At 37.1% G+C, this 20188-nt stretch overlaps 1 protein-coding gene across 1 annotated transcript in view; it reads left to right on the top strand.

The window, feature by feature from the left end:
* LOC124798487 (pre-mRNA-splicing factor ATP-dependent RNA helicase DHX16) overlaps positions 1 to 16384 on the top strand; it is a 135735-nt gene extending 119351 nt beyond the window's left edge. The window contains exons 15-16 of the mRNA XM_047261925.1: positions 8523 to 8699; positions 16108 to 16384. Coding sequence (XP_047117881.1) covers positions 8523 to 8699; positions 16108 to 16242 — 312 coding nt within the window. The 3' untranslated portion in view covers positions 16243 to 16384. The remainder of the gene's footprint in view (positions 1 to 8522; positions 8700 to 16107) is intronic.
* The last annotated feature ends 3804 nt before the right edge of the window (positions 16385 to 20188 follow it).

The raw sequence follows: 20188 nt of genomic DNA, 5'->3' as shown, positions 1-20188 counted from the left end.
CATTCCAGGTTTCCTGCAGAAACAGTCCTACTGCAGTACAGGTAACAGGTGCATTGCAGTGTACAACTGAAAAGGCACAAAAATTGGAAATATACTCTAAAGTTGAAGTTTATAGGACAGGATGATTCTTGCGGGCAAAATGCCTAAATTGCACACAGGTTCAACATGAATTTCTGGTGCAGCATGGCTCAAACGCAGTTTCGCTTCCAGATATAGTTAAATGGTGCTATGCCAACAGTTTGGCCAAGGCCAAATAGACATCAGTGATGCCAACAGGGAAGTCCAGATCTTGCACCATGTGATTTTCATCTTTTCGGCAAGCTCAAGGAACATTTGGAATGAAGTAAGCTTTCCAGTAGTGAGAATGGTTCCATGGCCAAGGAGTGGATTTCTGTGTTCAAGGAATTGAGCTATTGGCAGAATGTTCCAATTGTTGTGCACAGAGATTCGGTGACTATGATGAAAAATGGTGTCGTGTATCTGTCTCTCTTTGAAGTATAGGGCAGCATTCAATAAAAGTTGCTTGGCCTGACATAATTATGTGTAACTTAATTTTTAAAGCCCCCTCACATATGCACTTGGACCATTTTTTGTATTCATTCCTTGGTTTCTCCCTACAATTTTTACCCGCCAAAAATTGCCTGCATAATCAAACTGATGATTCCTTAATGCCTTTGGATGTATACCATCAATCAATCTCTTCTTTTTTCCTCATTTTGATTCAATACCCCCCTTATCAATCTACCCACTTAATCTTTAGCATTCTTCTCTTCTTATGTGAACTGCTGATCATCCAAGTTTCTCTTTATTTTACTTTTGGTTGGTGTTCATCTTATATTTTGTTCAACTGCTCTTTCAAGTCTTCTGGCAGAATTATGATGTGTCTGGCAAATCTCAGAGTTTTAATTTTTGTTCTCCCTGAACTTTAATATCATTTCCGAATTTCTCTTTACTTACCTTCATAACTTTCTCAATGCACAGACTGAATAACACCTGAGGTCAGGCTACAATCCTGTCTTGCTCCCATGTCAGCTATGGCTTCCCTTTCATGTAGTCTGGTTCCCATACAATTTGTAAATAACCTTTTGCTCCCTGTATTTTATTCCTGCTGTCCCCAGAATTTTCGAGGAATATATTCCAGTCATTATTATCAGAAGCTTTCTTTAAATATAAAGGCTGTAAATATGTTGTTGTTGTTGTGGTCTTCAATCCTGAGACTGGTTTGATGCAGCTCTCCATGCTACTCTATCCTGTGCAAGCTTTTTCATCTCCCAGCTTTTCTACAACATATCTTCTAACATGAGGCACAGGGCCCATATTGCCTCATGTGTTCCTACATTTCTCTTGAACCCAAACTGATCGTTCCTGAGGTCAACCTGTAGAAGTTTTCCTTTCTTCTGTACTTACCTAAATTGGCCTCTAGAAGTTTACCATTCTTCTGTAAGTAATACATGTCAGTCTTTTATTTATAAAACTGGTAATATAACAGCATTCACACCTGTCAGCACCTGCCGTGTTTGGAGATGCCGTGTTTGGAGATGCCGTGTTTGGAGATGCCGTGTTTGGAGATGGAATATTGCACTCCTCTTGAAGTCTGAGGGTGCTTCACCTGTCTTTCACACCAAGCGGAATAGTTTTGTCATGGCTGGCTCCCCCCAAGGACCTCAGTAATTCTACAGGAATGTTGTTTACTCCACAGGTCTTGTTTGATTTAGGTCTTCTCACATTATTGTAGCTCCCAGCTCATTTTCATCTACTTCCTCTTCCTTTTTTAGAATACTGCCTTGGAGTTAATATCCCATTTATAGCCATTCTATATATGATTTCTGTCTTTCAGCTTTCCCTTCTATGCTTAGTACTGGCTCACTGTCAGAGCTCATGATATTCATACAGCTGCTTCACTTTTCTCCAAAGGCCTCTTTAATCTTTTCATAGGTAGAAGATGTCTGTGTCCTCTTTTGTCAGCTTCATTTGCTGCTTTCATCACTCAGAGTCAGTATCTCATGAGTTATCCAATGATTTCTATTGGGCTTTGTATTTTTGTTATTTGATCCTCTGCTACCTTCACTATTTCATCTCTCAAGGCTATCCATTTGTGTTCTTTACCTTTGTTCCAGTCAGTCATTGCCTAATACTCCCTTTGAAACTCACAACAACCACTGGATCTTTCAACTTATCCAAGTCTCATTTCAGTAATTTGTTAGTGAGTGAGGTAAGTACTGATACTGAAATCATTGGTGGAGACTTTAATCACCCAACAATTGGGAAAATTATAGTTTTGTTAGTGGTAGGCATGATAAGATGTCCTGTGAAATGGTACTAAATGCCTTCTCTGAAAACTACCTAGAACAGATAGTTAGGAACCGCGCTCCTGGTGAAATATATTGGATCTAATGGCAACAAATAGACCTACCCCCTTTGAGGATGTCTACATTGTAACTGGTATCAGTGACCATGGCGTGGTTGTGGCAACAATGGTTTCCAAAGTATAAAGTGCAACTAAAACAAGCAGGAAGATATCTCCAGTAATCTACATAAAAAAAATCAGTAGTGTCATATCTCCATGAGGAACTTGAAACTATCAGCACAGGACAGGAGCCTGTAGAGTTACAGCTCAAGTATAAAAGAATAGTTGACCATGCACTGGTTAGATATGTACCCAGTAGAACATTCCATAATGTGAGGGAACCTTCATGGTATACAGTCACTGTAAAGAAACTTCTAAAGAAACAGAGATTACTGCAGAATAGGTGTAAAAGAAAGCATAAGGGTATAGATAGTGAAATACTGAATGGAATGTATTTTTCTGTTAAGAGAGCAATGCATGATGCCTTCAGTGACTACTGTAGTGGAAAATTGTCAAGTGATCTTTTACAGAAGCCAAAGAAATTCTGGCCATATGTGAATGCACCAAAGTTGGTGTCCAGCCCCTATTGAATGAGACAGAAACTGAAATTGATGATAGCAAGGCAAAAGCTGAAATGCTTAACTCCTTTTTCAAATGTTCCTTTACAAAGAAAAACCCACGACAATTGCCCAGTTTAATCCTCAAACCACTGAAAAGATGAATGAAATAAGTTTTAGTGTCCAATTCACAAATGATTATGGTTCTCGCATGTCAAGGCACAGACAAGTATTGCATTAAGCGAGAGTTACGGTATGCACATGTGCATGCTTTCTGCTTGAAGAAAGCATATATCCTGCAAATTATGTCTCTCACTTTCTTACACAGCACTTATCACATAAAACCGTAATCAGTGAGGACAATTCACAACAAATGCAATAAAAATTCACTAAACAACTTGTAGCATTCAGAACAGAGTGCTGATAACACTACTGAACGCTCATTGCCTGTCGGAGAATGTGTGAGATAGGTGCGCAAAACAAGCCTAAACTCGACCACCATCATTCATGACTCCAACTATAGTAACAGTGGTTTTGAGAAACAGATGAAATTGTTAAAATTGAACTGAGCTCCACCGCATGATGGAACCCCTATCAGCTTTTGTACTGAATTAGCCTCACTTTTTACTATAATCTATCATAGATCCCTTAAACAAAAGACTGTGCCCAGTTCTTGGAAAAAGACACAGGTCACACCAATCTACAAGAAGGGTAGTAGAAGTGATCTACAAAAGTACTATCCAACATTCTTGACATCGATTTATTGTAGAATCTTAGAGCATGTTCTGAGCTCACAAGGTGAGGCCGCCAATTGTGAAATTCAGATTCGATTCATACTGCGCATAATAAAAGCTCATGGCCAGAGTTGTAATGTGGCAAAGCACCAAGATGCACTTCTCAACCGTTGTCGAGAAAATCGACAGTTAAAATAAACCGTTGCGGTGAAATACTCTCTACGATTAATAACTTTCTACAGCGTCGTGGCGCAGCGGTAAGCGCTCGGCTTCGTAATCCGAAGGTCGCCGGATCGAATCTCGTGCCATGCAACACTACTTTTAATTATTACATTATTAATGAATTGCTTATGCATGTTGGTGAAGGCGGATCGCTCTCCAATTGTACCGCCTCCATTTTTGCGTTTGTTTAACAGGGTGTACCAAAGCTCTCACGTCCGCACTGATTTTCGACGATGTTATAACTTGCGCTAGGGACCACATCTACCTTCTTTCGAAGTTAGCAGGCAACTACGCAGTTATGCGGCGGCTTGTTTCGGCCCATTCAACATCTGTCCTTCAAGTGTAACCAGCGAGTAACGGAGTTTATATTTCATACCTGCCACAGCAAATTTGTGTTCGTGGGGTTTCTATTCTAATTCGAACGTTTGACTTACGCTATACGTATTCGTTTCGGAATATCGTTTCTACGTCTTCCGTTAACTATCCGTGGTCAACATTATGAAGACAATTAATAACATTTATGAAATACAACTTTGTTTGCGGAAAACATAATGATGTTCGAAGTCGCCAGTTTTTCCACGACAAACGACTTTCAACAACTTATTATATGCATAATTGTTGCAACTGATTGCCGGGAATTATATCTGTGTGTGTGTGTGTGTGTGTGTGTGTGTGTGTGTGTGTGTGTGTGTGTGTGTGTGTGTGTACACACATTTGAATTACAAAAAACAAATACCAAAAAAAAAAAGTTGCGTGGCGGGAGATTCGATCCGGCGACCTTCGGATAACGAACCCGAGCGCTTACCGCTGCGCCACGATGCTGTAGAGAATTATCAATCGTAGAGAGTATTTCACCGCAACGGTTTACTTTAACTGTCGATTTTCTCGACAACGGCTGAGAAGTGCATCTTGGTGCTTTGCCACATTACACCTCTGGCCATGAGCATTTATTATGCGCAGTATGAATCGAATCTGAATTTCACAATTGGCGGCCTCCCCTTGTCAAACATAATGAGGTATCTTGAACAGAATGATGTGCGCAATACCAACCTGTTTAGATTTCAAAAACATCGATCGTGTGAAACGCAACTCGCACTTTCCTCGCATGAAATACTGAAAGTTTTGGATCAAGGCAGTCGGATAATGTGGTATTTATTGACTTCTGAAAAGCATTTGAATCAGTACCACACCTACGCTTATTGTCAAAAGTACGATGATATGGGGTATCAAGTGAAATTTGTGACTGGATTGAGGACTTTCTGAGAGGGAGGACACAGGATAGTGAGTCATCATCAGATGTACAAGTAACTTTGGGTGTGCCCCAGGGAAGTGTGTCGGGACCCTTGCTGTTCATGTTGTATATTAATGACCTTCGAGGCAATATTCATACTAAAATCAGGCTTTTTGCCTACTGTCTGAAAGAAGCTGCATAAATATTCAGTCAGATCTTGATAAGATTTCACAGTGGTGCAGAGGGTGGCAACTTGCTGTAAATGTTTAGAAATGTAAAATTCTGCACTTCACAAAATGAAAAAAAATGTGGTATCCTATGACTATAATATAAATGAGTCACTGTTGGAACTGGCCACCTCATACAGATATCTGGGTGTAACACTTCATAGGGATATGAAATGGAATGATCACATCAGTTCGCTCATGGGTAAAGCGGGTGGTAGACTTCGGTTTATTGGTAGAAAACTGGGGAAGTGCAATCAGTCTACAAAGGAGACAGCTTACGAATCACTTGTGTGACTGGTTCTAGAATATTTCTCAAGTGTGTGAAACCCATACCAGATAGGACTAACAGGGGATATTGAACGTGTACAGAGAATGGCAGCACGAATGGTCACAGGTTTATTTAATCCATAGGATAGTAGTAGTAGTAACCTCATGTATAGATGTAGAAATAGTTAGCACACTGGACTCACATTCAGGAGAGCAGTGGTTCAAATTCACTTACACCCGTCCAGATTTAGATTTTCTGTGGTTTCCCTAAATTGCTCCAGGCATCTAGATCTACACCTACGAAGATACTTTGCCTGTCACTATATGGTGCGTGGCGGAGGGTACCATGTAGCACTACTTGTCATTTGCCTTTCTGTTCAATTCACAAATAGAGCAGGGGAAAAACAACGCTCTATATGTCTCCGTATGAGCTGTAATTTCATATCTTATCTTATCTTCGTGGTCCTTTCATGCAATGTATGTTAGCAGTAGAAGAATCATTTGGCAGTCGGCTTCAGTAGCTGGTTCTCTAAATTTTCTCAATAGTTCCTCAAAAAGAACATCACCTTACCTCCCTTTTGAGTTCCCGAAGCATCTCTATAAAACTGACATGTTGTTCCAACCTACCGGCAACAATCTAGCAGCCCGCCTCCCAAGTGCTGGGAGGGTTCATTAGAAAAAGACATGGCCAATATACTTCTTCATCCATGAAGCATTCCAAGCTGGTGATCTGCTTCTAATGAGTGCAATGTCATCAGGACATTAAACTTCAATCTTCCTTCCTTAATTTACTATCTTTCTGTAGTTCTTTCAGTTTTAAACTGCAACTCATAGCCAATAAATTGTGGTTGGAGTTCACATGTGCCTCTGAAAATGTTTTTCAATTTAATATCTGATTTTGAAATCTCTGTCTGTCTCCAAGTATCTTCTTTCATGAGTATTAAATCAAGTATTAGCAATGATTAAATTATGCTCTGTGCAAAACTCTACCAGGTGGCTTCTTCTCTTTGATTCCTTTCCCTCAGTCCATGTTATCCTACTATTTTTCCTTGTCTTAATTTTCAACTGTCAAATTCCAGTCCCCGAACATAATTAAATGTTCATCTCCCTTAACCATCTGAGTAATCTCTTTTTACCTTATCATACATTCTTTCAATCTCTTCGACATCTGTAGAGATAGTTGGTGTATAAACTTGTGTCAATGTGGTGGGCGTTTGTTATATGTCTGTCTCGACTATGATAATGTGTTTGCTTTGCTGTTCATAATAGTGTACCCATATTCATATCTTCCTATTCATTATTATTCCTACTCCTGCATTAACCTTAGCTGATTTTGTATTTATAATCCTGCACTCATCTGACCAGCGGTCTTGTTCTTCCTGCCACCACGTTACACCATATCCAACTTCAGCTTATCCATTTCCCTTAAAAATTCTATAACCTATCTCTAAGATTAAGGGATCTAACATTCCACATTCCTTCACAGAGAGTGCCAGTTTCATTTTTCTTGACACCATTGTCCCGAGAGACCCGAATGGGGGCTATGTTGTCTCCAGAATATTTTACGCAAGAGGACGTCTTTATCATTTAACCATACAGTACAGCTGCATGCCTTCATGGAAAAATAATAACAGTAGTTTCCCCTTACTTTCTGCTGTTTACAGTACGTGCATAGTGAGGCCACGTTGGCTAATGTTACATGGCAGATCAGTCAGTCATCTAGACTGTTTCTCCTGCAACTTCTGAAAAGGCTGTGCACCACTCTTCAGTAACCATAGGCTTGTCTGGCCTCTCCATAGACACCCTTCTGCTATAATTGTACCTCTGGTATGACTATCTGTATTGTTGAAGCACACAAGCCATTGCAGCTCATCCGAGGGCCATGGTTCACAGAGGAAGCCTCCATTCAAATACTTTGTTTATTTTTAGAGGAAGTTGCATCTATAGGCTCTTTCTTCTTTGGAATCCAAATTAGTTACTTAGAACAATATATTTTGCATCTTAGATTGCAGCTGATTTTTTCCATCATTTTCGACAGGATTAGAAGACTAAAAGTAGGTTGACAGTTTCTTGTATCTTCGCTTGACCTTTTCTTGTACAGCTGTTTACCTAGTTGTACTTGATAGTTTGCTACCCTATTCAAAACTTTGCTTTATTATTAGAGTTAGTAAAGAAGCTACAGTGTGATATACTGCTTTTATAATTTAAATGTGTATCCTATCCCAGCCAGCAACTTTTTTGTTTTAATGATTATCTACTATAAAATCTTTCCCTGTTCTTTTTTTCAATTCTTAATGCACCCACCTTCTTGATGAAGTCCAAAGGGATTCTGAAGAGATTTACTTTACTCTGTTAAACTATAATGTCAAGATCAACATTCACAATGTTATGAAGAATTCGTTTAAACATTCATCAATTTGAGCTGTGTTCACTATAATGTTACCACCTAGTTTAATCATCTTACAATAATTTATTTATGTGTAACTGTTGCAAATCTACAGTCTTAGACCAGGCCTGCCCCTAATGGCGGTGTTTAATGTTTGAATATTCTGAATTAAGGTCAGTTGTTTCTGGAATATTCTTAGATGCAAACCTTAAATTCCATTTAATGAGACAAAAAATACATTCTCTCTCTCAATGTATATCTCCAAGATTTCTGACCAAACTGGAGGTACAAACAGATAAATCTCCTGTGTTAACATCAGCTTAACTTTAAGACACAGTAAAGTAATCCAGGTTGTGTATTTAGTTGAAGTTTTCTCTGTAAAATGAAGTTTGTAATCAAAAAATCATAAAAATTCTAATTCATTGCAACAATTTTGTAACATTTTCTTATGGCTGAATGTTCTTAGATAGTGTATTTATTACTGCATAGTCATATTGCATGTAAAACATATTTATTTGGTAGTAATTACTAATGTACAATTCATCCTACAGGCAATTACGGCTGGATATTTCTATCACATTGCACGGCTTTCAAAAGGTGGTCAATACAAAACTGTTAAGCATCAGCAAACAGTTATGATTCATCCAAACAGTGCCTTATTTGAAGACCTGCCTCGCTGGGTGCTTTACCATGAATTGGTGTTCACTACTAAAGAATTTATGAGACAGGTTAGTATTTTACAGACACTGTCCAACACTACACCCAAGAGCCTTAGGAATATTTATTATGTTAGAAAAGCATCAATCAGCATGTTTATGTAACAAATTTGTGCCTTTTGAAGGTGGAGTCAGAGTGAAATAAATATCATAATTGCCACAATTTTCTGATGCATATAATAATGGAATGGAGAAATATTATTTCAACGTTTCATAGAACTCATTAATATAAGAACTGTAATCAAAGTCTGTACTCTGCTGTGTATTGTAGTATGATGCGGCAGATTTACCCCTATAGGACTGTATTCCTCATCTGTAAATCTTTGTATATCTGGAAACCTTATCTGGATCATGAAATTTGATCTCAGTAATTAGATTTACAACACAGGTAAAGGCAATAGCTCTCTTTGATCATGATGAACAGTTAGTTAGGATAAATAAGATAATACCTTACAGTGTAGGCATTCCTCCATGGAAATTAGGTAGAATATAATGACTCTGGGAAAATTATTTTTATGAACAGTTTAGACAAGATTACCTGGGATGAAAAGTATAAGGAATCAAATGCAAACATAAAATTTAATCTATCTCACAAAAAATTCATTTGTTTGAAATTACTTAGAAGTGGCATAAAAAAAACCACGTAAGAAACTATGGATCACTGGAGTTAATTAAAGTATCCTGTGAAAGAAAAAGTTAATGGAACTTTTGGCAGGAACAAATAAAAGATCCTGCAGTAGTTGCATGCTGCAAAAACTGTTCAAAATTATTTCAAAAATTAAAGAGCATGCACATTATGTCAGAGAAAGAGCAAACTTAAGTCTGTATGGAATGTAGTGAAGTTAGAGGAGGACAAGAAGTCTTAGAATAAGAGAACATCACCATTGACATAAATTGAATCAGTCAAAAATGTAGCAGAAAATATAGAAACAGGCAAATCTCATAAAATTCAGTCATTTGGTTGCCTCGCACGCTTCTCCTTCTGAAATTAAGAAAATTATATATTACCTCAAAAATAAGAACTCACCTGGATTTGATGGTATTTCCAACAGAGTACTAAAAGACTTGTTCCCATATAATAAGTGCTGTCTTCCCCGAAATAAGTACTGCATCACAAACCCAGGGCACTTTTACAAAGAGGTTGAAAACTGCCATTGTTAAACTCCTCCACAAGAAAGATGACACAAGAGATGACAATAACTACCAACTCATTTCACTACTCACAAAATTTTCCAGACTTCCTGAAAAGGTATGTTTTAGAATAGTATCCCACCTGAGCTACAATAGTATCCTCAATAAATCACGTTTGGATTTTGGAAGAATTGCTTAACTGAGAAGACCATTTCCATATTCAGTCACCAAATTTTACAAGCATCAAATAATAAAATAGCATCAGTTGTTATTTTCTGTAACATATAGAATGCATTTGACTGTGTGAATCATAATATTCTCCTAAGTAAACTGAGGATACATGGAAATGATGGCGTAGTCAACCAATGAATAATGTTATATTTAACCAACAGAATGCAGAAAGTTGTACGTAATAATTCAACCAATGTAGAGATTCTTCTGATTGGGGAGAAATCACATTTGGGAAAACACAATGCTCAATCTAGGCTCACTGTTGTTTCTCAAATGACCTTCATCTAATGCAGGGTGTATACGACCCGGAGATCTGGGAGAAACCCAAGAATTTTTCATTGTTTTAATTTTCAGTTAATTTTTTGTAATTTTGACTGGTGAGAACTGATACTCTAACAAGGGATATTACTGTACCCCACTACTGCAAAATAATACTGCAGCAATAAAACATGAATGAGAAAGAAACGAATATAAAATTTAAGTTGCGAAGGAAATGCGCCATATGCAACAACAAAACACAGTGCTCATACAAGCGGACAAATTGCCTCCAATGAGCGTGACATCACAGCTGTTACATTAGATTCATTTTACCAGTTACGAGTGGGCTCATGTGCAGGCGCAGTTGAGTCTCGTGTGAGTAGTACCTTCTCCTACTTCTGGCTACAAAAATGTAGCTGTTGGCTGTGTAAGCAGTCACAGCAACTTGCTAGATGCTACTGGGAGAAGTTTTACTGGCGCGCCTAAGCTGCCAGATTCATGCATGCCCAGCAGACCCAGATCTAAGGAAGGGGGTGGGGAGACGGCAAACCGAGGGGGGGGGGGGGGGGGGAGCACATTCATATTCTTGAGGAAAAAAACCTTGTTTCACAAAGTGCCTAGCATCCAGCACATGTTGGTCTATCGATTATTTATATGATTTTGAAATGCATCCCTGTTGGTTTTTGAACATTTTTGAACACATTCTAAGTTGATTTCTGAATGAATCATAAGTTGATTTTTGAATGCATGCTTAGTGAATATGATGTCTCTGTCACGGAATCCTTGTCGCATCTAGAAATAAACTTTCCTGCGGACAAAAGGGGACGAGGCTATACAAGCTGAGCCGAATAAACCCGAACGGGTGAATATCAATTGCTGTTTGTTTATGTGGTTGATTGGGTGTGGATTATTAGCGTTCTAATAATTATTAGCAAAATCCATAGATTCAAATTACCAGAGTGGAATTAAACGACTAACAGGAGTAACAGGTAAGAAAGATTACGTATTATCTTCCCAGTGTATCCAACAAAATGAAATTTTGACAGAAAATTTTTGACCAGATCGCTACACTAGTAGTGGCCAGTTGTGCTGTCCCTGGCTAGCAGCCTCTGAAGTTCTATTCTGGAAGTAGCATGGAAAACACATTGTTCAAACATGTAACAAAGCCTAACCGGAGAATAATCGTGGGATAATTAAGCCAGTGATTCTGACAGGGTTAGTGAAGTTAACCGGCGAATAAGTTTTGGCAAGGTTAGGAAGAGTTACGGGATTAGTGATGACAAGATTGGTTGTTAGAATGAGGAAGGAGAAGAAACGAGGACTCACACAAATTATGGAAGAATATGACAATTCCAAATTTATATAAAAAATTTGTACAACTACTTTTCGATCTCATGCTTGAGAACCCGGAGTGTATGAATGAAATGTGAAACTATTTCCCAACTTAAAGCCTTTTGCTTGTAGTAGGCCTAATAGGCATTTGATATTGGTACTTCATGAATTATAATCTGTCATGTTATAAAAATGACCATTTGTACCAAAACAGTCTCCTTTATTTGGTGTGTGTTTCAATTGCTGCAGTATTAGATTAGATTAGATTTACTTTCATTCCAATTGATCCATAGTGAGGAGGTCCTCCAGGATGTAGAACATGACCTATTTTGTTTCATCCAGCAGACGGTGACAAAATAGATGCTATCAAATCGAGAAACCACACCAGTCTTGGGCACTATTTATATTAACCGCTTTTTCCATGTTAAACAACGACCTGTCGATTTTTCATGTAGCAAAATGTTTGACGAACAATGATGAGTAATAGATTCTTTCACAGAAAGGAAAGCATGTCATGTAAAGCTGTAGCAAAGTTAAGAGGAAAAAATGCTGGGAGCTAAGGATTGAATAAATGTGTACTGTCTTGCTTGTCTCTTGTCTTTGCTGGTTAATTTTATGTCAGACAAAACAGGAAGTTAATAGCTAATAGGCAATAAAGAGTGCAAATTTTCTGAAGAGTTCTTGTTCTCCCAATTGCAAATAATCCCATTCAGTATTAACTGCAGTCTTTTTTTTTTTTAAAGAAAAGAAAAGAAAAAAATAGGGGGCAGGATGTCAAAATGTCAAACCATCCAAACGGGAGCGGGAGAGGCACCGCAGGACATTCTAATTTCCGCTGTCCTGGATATAGTTTGATGCCATCCGTTACAAAATATACATGTTTCAATTCCACAGAGCGAAATACAGTGACTTGCGATAGAAGAAAGCTGTGTGAAGAGGCGTGGCACTCCACTTTGGCAGACTTAAGATCAAATAACATGTCTTAGACTTCCTCGAACACATATGTTTTATGTATCAGACTCCTCAGAAAGATGTGCACTACAAAATGAACTTATTTTTAAAAATTCATTTTTTTTTTTTTATTATTATTACTTTTTTTGACGTCCTACCTCAGATGCTTGAGGGAGGGGGAGGGGGAGGGGCCACTATCTAGTATTGCACCGGTTTGGAAATATTGTAGACTTGGGGCTGATACACAAAGCAGTGTGGGTTAGAGTGGGGAAGTGGCTAGTCTCCACGTGATCCGTGTTTACATTTAGTGATTTTGCTGTTTCCTATTTGTTTACTGCTCTCACGTCAAATGAAAACAAAAAGGATTTCTGTGGCCGGGAGCTATCAAGTGAATTAAAATACATTCACATAATTATGGAAGGCTACAATATGTTATTAGTTTCAAATTTTATTTTATTTCTACCTTCCTGACAGTCAAGCATTAATCGCCTTGCAGAACAATGAAGCTATTTTTGTTGGTTTGCTAAACAAATTTGGCTTTTATTTATTTTTCCTGTTGAGGCAGTCAGTGTGTTTGAAATGAAGTGTTTAATTCCACTCTAATGGCCAGTTTCAACTGTGTGCTGCATTTCAAGTGCACATTTTTGTCTTCTAGCACATACGACGTTATGCCATAATAAAGAACCAAACATGAGATAATACAGTACTGGTACTCCAAGAAAATTTACATCCTGAAAACCACACTGAAAAGCTTAATATCAGGTCGAGGCCTACTTAATTGGGAATTTGGACATACGAATGTGCCCTTTAAGTATGCGCTTTAGATGTGCACATTTTAGTATGGTTCACGAAATTCCGATGCTCTTGGGGGATCCTCTTATGTCTTTAGAATGAAATTTTCACTCTACAGCGGAGTGTGCGCTGATATGAAACTTCCTGGCAGATTAAAACTGTGTGCCGGACCGAGACTCGAGTCTCGGTCCGGCACACAGTTTTAATCTGCCAGGAAGTCTCTTTGTCTTGTTTCTTTTATAACATAATGAAAGATCTTTTAATGTTTTACATGTATGAACATACGGGCTTCCTACGTCGTCGTAGCTGCACAAGTGTGGTGGCGCCTGTTATCTGACGCTCTCTGGCAAGTGCTGAAATGAACATATTTTTAACATGTCGAGGGAAAATATCACGAATGGTGGTTTGAAAAGCATTACCTTCAACGTAAATTTCCTTTTATGCAAGTTGAACCATGTGCGAGAATGTACGATGAATTTCGTAAATCACAGAGCTTTTGACTCTCATTTAAAAATCAACTATTTGATGATGAGCCCTTTAGAAGAATTTTGGACCCAGAAAATGAGACATTTATGTCAGTATTAAAAATTTTACTGGCTCATTTGTGTGGTATATCTTAAAATGTAACATATGCAAAAAAATCAACATGATTTGTGAAAGTTTAGTCTCTCTTGCAGTTTATTAACCTTGGAGACCAATATTATATGTGAAAGCTTTGCTTTTCTTGTAGCTTTGCTTTTCTTGTAGCAACACTATGTATGTTAATTTAAACCATTAACTTTTTCCTGTTTGTGTGTTCGCACTACTTAACAGTGATGTTGCTATTGGCTGACTACAACATGTACCCTATGCTCTTTATATCCGCTGTCATCAGCTGGTGAGATCATGTGACATGAGCTATGGTGGTGTTACAAGAGCGCATCACAATCTCAGTTTCAGTGCTTCAGAAAGTAATTCGAATTCATCCTTTTGTAATGCAAAAATATGCAGCATGCATGTTGCTGCAAATCAAAGGTCTTTCCAAAACTTGTTTTTTTTTCCCTGGCATTCATTTTCTAACGTGCCAGGAAATTCTACACCCATGTATAAAACCATAACCACCCAAAGGATTGATAAGTTTTGCGGTTCCAAGGGAAAATATACTGTCACTTAACATAGAAAAAATGCGTTTTCTCCTGGGAGAAAGTTTATTTTTAACTGGGAAATCTGGGAAAAAAATCCGAGCATTATTTTCCCTTGTCCACTTATACACCATGAACAAGCAAAATTAGTTCTTTTGCAGATGATACTAGTATTGTTATCAGTCGAAACATGTATACAGTGTTCTTAAAAGTATTATTGAGTGGTTTTCTGCAAATGGTCACCGTCTAAGTTTCAAAAAGACACAGTGTATTCAGGTATTCAGGTGTACTGCACCAGTGGTGAGGAAATAATGGCTAAGGTGGCAACTTTTTTTTTAAAAAAAAAAAAAACAAAAAAAAAACCATTTTTGAGCTGATAAAATAACTCACTTCAGCCACATTTGCACTTTTAATCATAGCAAATCTTGGGGAGAGACAAATCAAAAAGTTGGGTTATTTTGCCTATTTTCCTTCAAAATGTCGTATGGAATTATATTCTCGGACAACTCATTGTGAAGGAAGGAAGGAAGGAAGTCTTCATTGCTCAAAAATGTGCTGCAGCAATAATATGCGGTGCTCACTCACTATTATGTTGCAGACATCTGTTTAAAGAGTTAGGCATTTTAATTACTGCCTTGCAGTATATTTATTCTCTCATGAAGTTTGTTGTAAATAATTCATTGCAGTTCAAAAGGAACAATAATTTACATAATTATAATGAGAGAAGGAAAAAATGACATTCATTACTCGACAGTAAGATTGTCTTTAGTACAAAAGGTGCAAGACGCAGCCATCAAAATTTTTGATCACTTATCCAGTGATATAAAAGTCTGACAGGCAGCAAAGCAGGGGGGTGATTCTTCTGGAAAACCTTGAGAACCTGGAATTCTCAGTAAATCACAGGGAATTTCAGAAATTTCATAAAATCTCAGGGAATTCTATGTTTTTAACAAAGCATTGAAGTTTAATTTTATTGACTTTTATAAATGACAAATTTTAAAATATTTAATTTTTAACATTGTGTAAATTATGTGCATATTATTCCATATATGTATAAATTATCGATAAATTTGAATTATCCTGTTTTTGGAAACTGCCATATATAAGATTGAGTAGTCACCATGCAAAGTAAATAACTGCTCCTTGGAAACTCCTATTTCATAGAATAACTTCTATTTTTGTAAAGTGTAAAAGGTGATGGGTAGGAATTACCAACTTAACATATAGAGAAAAAGAAGTTGCAAATTGTCAGCATGTAGCCATATTTACAACATCAAACTAACCAACCAACTACATAATTTTCTTTCAGGTTTTTGCATGAAAATGATCAGACATCGGTTGCATTTTTCTGGATTGTTTCAGTCAACATAGTTGCTTACCATGCATGTAGTTACCATTAACTTTTACAGGGCATACCAGTTCCTATAGCAATGAGTGTAGATGTAGATGTGTGTATAGGAAACACAGAGCCATTTTCAGGAAGACTTGTTTCTTGAATAATTCCTTCCTGATATACTTATCACTTTACTTTAAGAGTATTCACTTGCAAGTATCCATATCGTTACAAGTATAGCTGTTTCATACTCGTTATTTTACTTTTTCAGGTTACTGAAATTGAAAGTAAATGGTTATTGGAAGTAGCTCCACACTATTACAAACCACGTGAATTGGAAGACTCTACTAACAAAAAAATGCCAAAACAGATTGGCAAATCAAGAGCAGAACTGGGAGACCATTGAAGATATATCATCACTTATGTTGCACATTGTAACTAATAATCGTATTGCATTGAACTTCTGTTTTGTATTTGCATTGATGTCTTTAGGATATATTTGAAAAAAAAGGAAGAGTACAAATTATGCTTTTGAATAATACATAATTTATAGGAAAATAAATGTTGTATGTATTTTTACAATTCCATGTTTTTATATAGCTGTGCAACAACTACTGAAAGTAGCAGTCATTTTTTATGGCACAGCACATTTCCCCAGAAAAGTTGTAAAGTCTGTGCTGGATTACATGTATTTACTTTGATCATACTAAAGTTACAGTAAAATCATTTGCACCTTGGCATCTTAGACTTCAAGGAATTGCCTTACACACATTGTGCTATCTGAATTCATGCTCTGCAAACCACTGAAGTGCATGGTGGAGAATACTTCACATTGCCATCCATGTGTGACGTTCAGGAAGAACGACTTCTTTAATGCCTCTGTGAACTCTGTAATTAGTCTAATATTGACTACATGATCCAGACGGGGGTCGTGCAGGGGACTGTAGTACATTCCTGGATTCCTCCCATAATAATGGTTCTTGAAGCTTTCTATGTAGCCCTTATTGAGATAGATCAAGCATGTGACAGTTCAGATTTCTTAACATTTGTGTGACACTATCCTATTTCAAGTAAACTGCAGTACTCCTTCAACTGTAAATTTTAAAATCTTTATTAAGCTACTGGTTTCTATGTTACATTACATTGTCATCAGACCCCTGTATGAATAACAGTAAAATCAAGTGTAACAGTCAACAATAATGAAGAGGACATTTATATGCTGAACGAACAGCAATTTGGGACAGGTAAGTATTTCCAATGGATCGTATAATAGGTATGCAGCAGAGTCCTGGTAATTTGAGAAAAACCCTGGATAATACAGAAACATCACTAAATTAATGGTTAAATCATGAATAAATGTTTAATGAGCACAGTGATGATTAAAAAAATAAATAAGACAACAACGTAGTACATACCTGTGTTATATGTATACATATAGGCACACATTTCCAATTTGGAAAAATATAAGTTACATTTTAAAGAAATTATTCATAGTCCTTTGTTTTAAATTAGAACCAAATTTTTTAGCAGCAGTAACACACAGTCTTCTAAGAAGCATGGTTTCAGTTAGAGTAACTTCCGCTTCCTGCTAGATATAATGCTGTGCCACATTTTCCACTGTGAAATCTCCAGTGTGAGCGATCAGTGGTACACTTTCTTCAGGCAATTACTCATCATCACTGTCTTCAGAGGATCCACTAACCATCTCAACAATTGCAAGACCAGTACCTCAAACAGTTCATTCATTCTGAAATATCACTGGCATTTGCGTTTTCACATCCAGCAAGCTTTTGTATCCATTCTGCCAACTGTAGGTCATCTTTGTCTGAATTGTAGGCATTTGGTTCTCTTCGTAAAATCTGGTTCCAAGACTTTTTTAGTGTCATCACCTTTATTACAGACCATGAATCAGCTGTCCAGTAATTTACGTCTTTTATCGTAGCTTCTTATGGTTCCTTCACCTCCTGTTGTTCATAGAAGCATCTGAAGCAAATGACGACACTGTCTTTTCTCGAAGCATTGTAAGATGCCTTGGTCCATAGGTTTTATTAAACTTGTCATGTTAGGGTCGAAGAACAGTGCAGCTTTAAGGCTGCTTTGGAAGGTAAGTACTTTTTCTTTAGGTATCTTTCTGTCTGTGGAACAAAATCTTCAAGTAACCATTTCTTAAAAATATTTTTGTCCATCCAAGCAGATTTTTTGGTAAACATGTGTAACAGGCAGTGCAGAAGCATGATATTTTTTTATAGCTCTAGGCTTGGCAGACTTTGCTATTACCAACAGCTTTAGTTTATGGTCTCCACTTACATTGGATGCAGCAAGAACTGTTAACCTTTCCTCACTTTTTCATTGCCCAGGGCAGCCTTTTCTTATTTTGAGGCCAGAGTTTTATATGGAAGCATTTTATATTTTAGCTGTGTTTCATCACAGTTATTGTATAATTTTTCTTAATTACTCACAAAATTGTGTAACAGTTTTGAAAATCCACAGAAAGTTTTCACCACGAATTTCAAACTGCCTTACACGATATCGCTTTCCTATCCAACCATCCTGAACTTGCAGTAAAATCATCCCCACCTTCCTTTAACTCATTTCTAAAAAATATAACATATTATTGCAGATTAGGCCCTGAAATTGGATTTCTGTTTTGTCTTTGTTGGGTAAATCAAAAGAACAAAGCTCCACTCATTTTTTCAGATTGAAATTTCTTCATTGACTTCTGTTCAGATTATGAAATAGACAACTTGTTTGACAAAAACTTGTCAATTTTGCCTCTATTTCTAGACGAATCTCCAACTGTCACTTCACTGACTACACACTCAGCAGCAAGATTTTTTAATGTTTCTGCTTTGGCTAGTCTTTTCAAAGCCTCCATGTTCACATTCAACAACACAAATTTTCTCTTACTCCTGCTACTCATTGTAATGTGTGAATCGAAACATTAAGAAGCACACAGTTACATATGTACAGTACACTGTACATGCATACAACACTTTAATTTTAATGTGGCACAGTTGAGCTAGCTACAGTACAGATGTTGCTATACAACCAACTACAGTACATACAAAAATGGTTGGTCAGTGTTGTAAAATGTGTGCTGTATTGTTACTTAGGCACACTGTATCTTAATGACAACTCTACAACAGTAGAGTTAACTATAAGAATGGTATACACTGTACAGCTGATTGTCAGGTGATCCCATTTAGTGAAGGATCTACAGAGCAAGAGAAGCACTCTCCTCGAAACCTAAAGGTACCTGTCCATCTGTAATAGAAATTCATTAGCAGTCTGAAGCCAAGGTTGTTTCTGTGCATTATGAAGAAAAATCCTAAGTGGGACAGTAGTACCTATATTGTACACAGGAAATTGAAAGTATGAAAGAGTGTAAAACGTACATGTGTACTATACATGAAAACAGGCTTTTACTCTAGTTTTATGTAAAATTTTAATTTTCTTAAGACCAGCTCGAATTAGATAGAACCTTGAAATATTGGGGCTTGAATTACCAGAGCTCTGCTATATAAAAATCAATTAATATAATAGGGATGTTAACATAAAATAATCTCCAAAATCCAATTTAAGCAATGTGTCTCACCATTGTGGATGTAATGATTAGTAATATTATAGTGGGATCCATATCTATTTGGTGTGGGTCTCACACACTTGAATGTTCTTCTGGTATGGGTCACACAAGTATTTTGTAAGCAATCTTCTTTCCAGATTGACCACATTTACCCAGTATCCTACCAATGAACCAAAGTCTGCCACCTACTTTACCTACAATTGAGCCTTTGTGGTCATTCTATTTCATCTCCCAACAAATTATTACAGCTATGTATTTGTAAGAGTTGGGTGATTCCAGTTGTGACTCATTGAAGCTAAATTTGTGCATTTTGTGAAGTACACAGTTTTACAGTGCTGATTATTTAAAATAAGTTGTCAATCTCTTCATTACTTTGAGCTCTTAAGATCTGACTGCATACTTGTACAACAGTTTCAGATATTATTACATTAGAGACAACTTTATTGTCTGCAAAATGTCTAAGGTTATTAATAATATTGTCAGCTAGTTCGTTCACAGGAAGGGTTCAGGCATAGTTCCTCTGGGGCACATGTGAAGTCACTTCTGTCAGTAACTTTCCATTCAAGATTACATGGTACATAATCACTGCCAAGAAATCCTCAATCCAGTCACACGTTTCATTTGAATGTCCATGTGATCATACTTCAAGTTTTGACCAGGCAAAACCACTTTCATCTGGCCACAACAGTGGGTTCTTTCATTGCTCTGGGAGAAGGTTCGTCAAACTAAAACACATGAAATATTAGTTCACTTTATTACATACATGATT

This window comes from Schistocerca piceifrons, chromosome 5, assembly GCF_021461385.2.
Source record: "Schistocerca piceifrons isolate TAMUIC-IGC-003096 chromosome 5, iqSchPice1.1, whole genome shotgun sequence".
Classification (NCBI taxonomy): domain Eukaryota; kingdom Metazoa; phylum Arthropoda; class Insecta; order Orthoptera; family Acrididae; genus Schistocerca; species Schistocerca piceifrons.
This window is presented reverse-complemented; position numbering and strand designations above follow the sequence as displayed.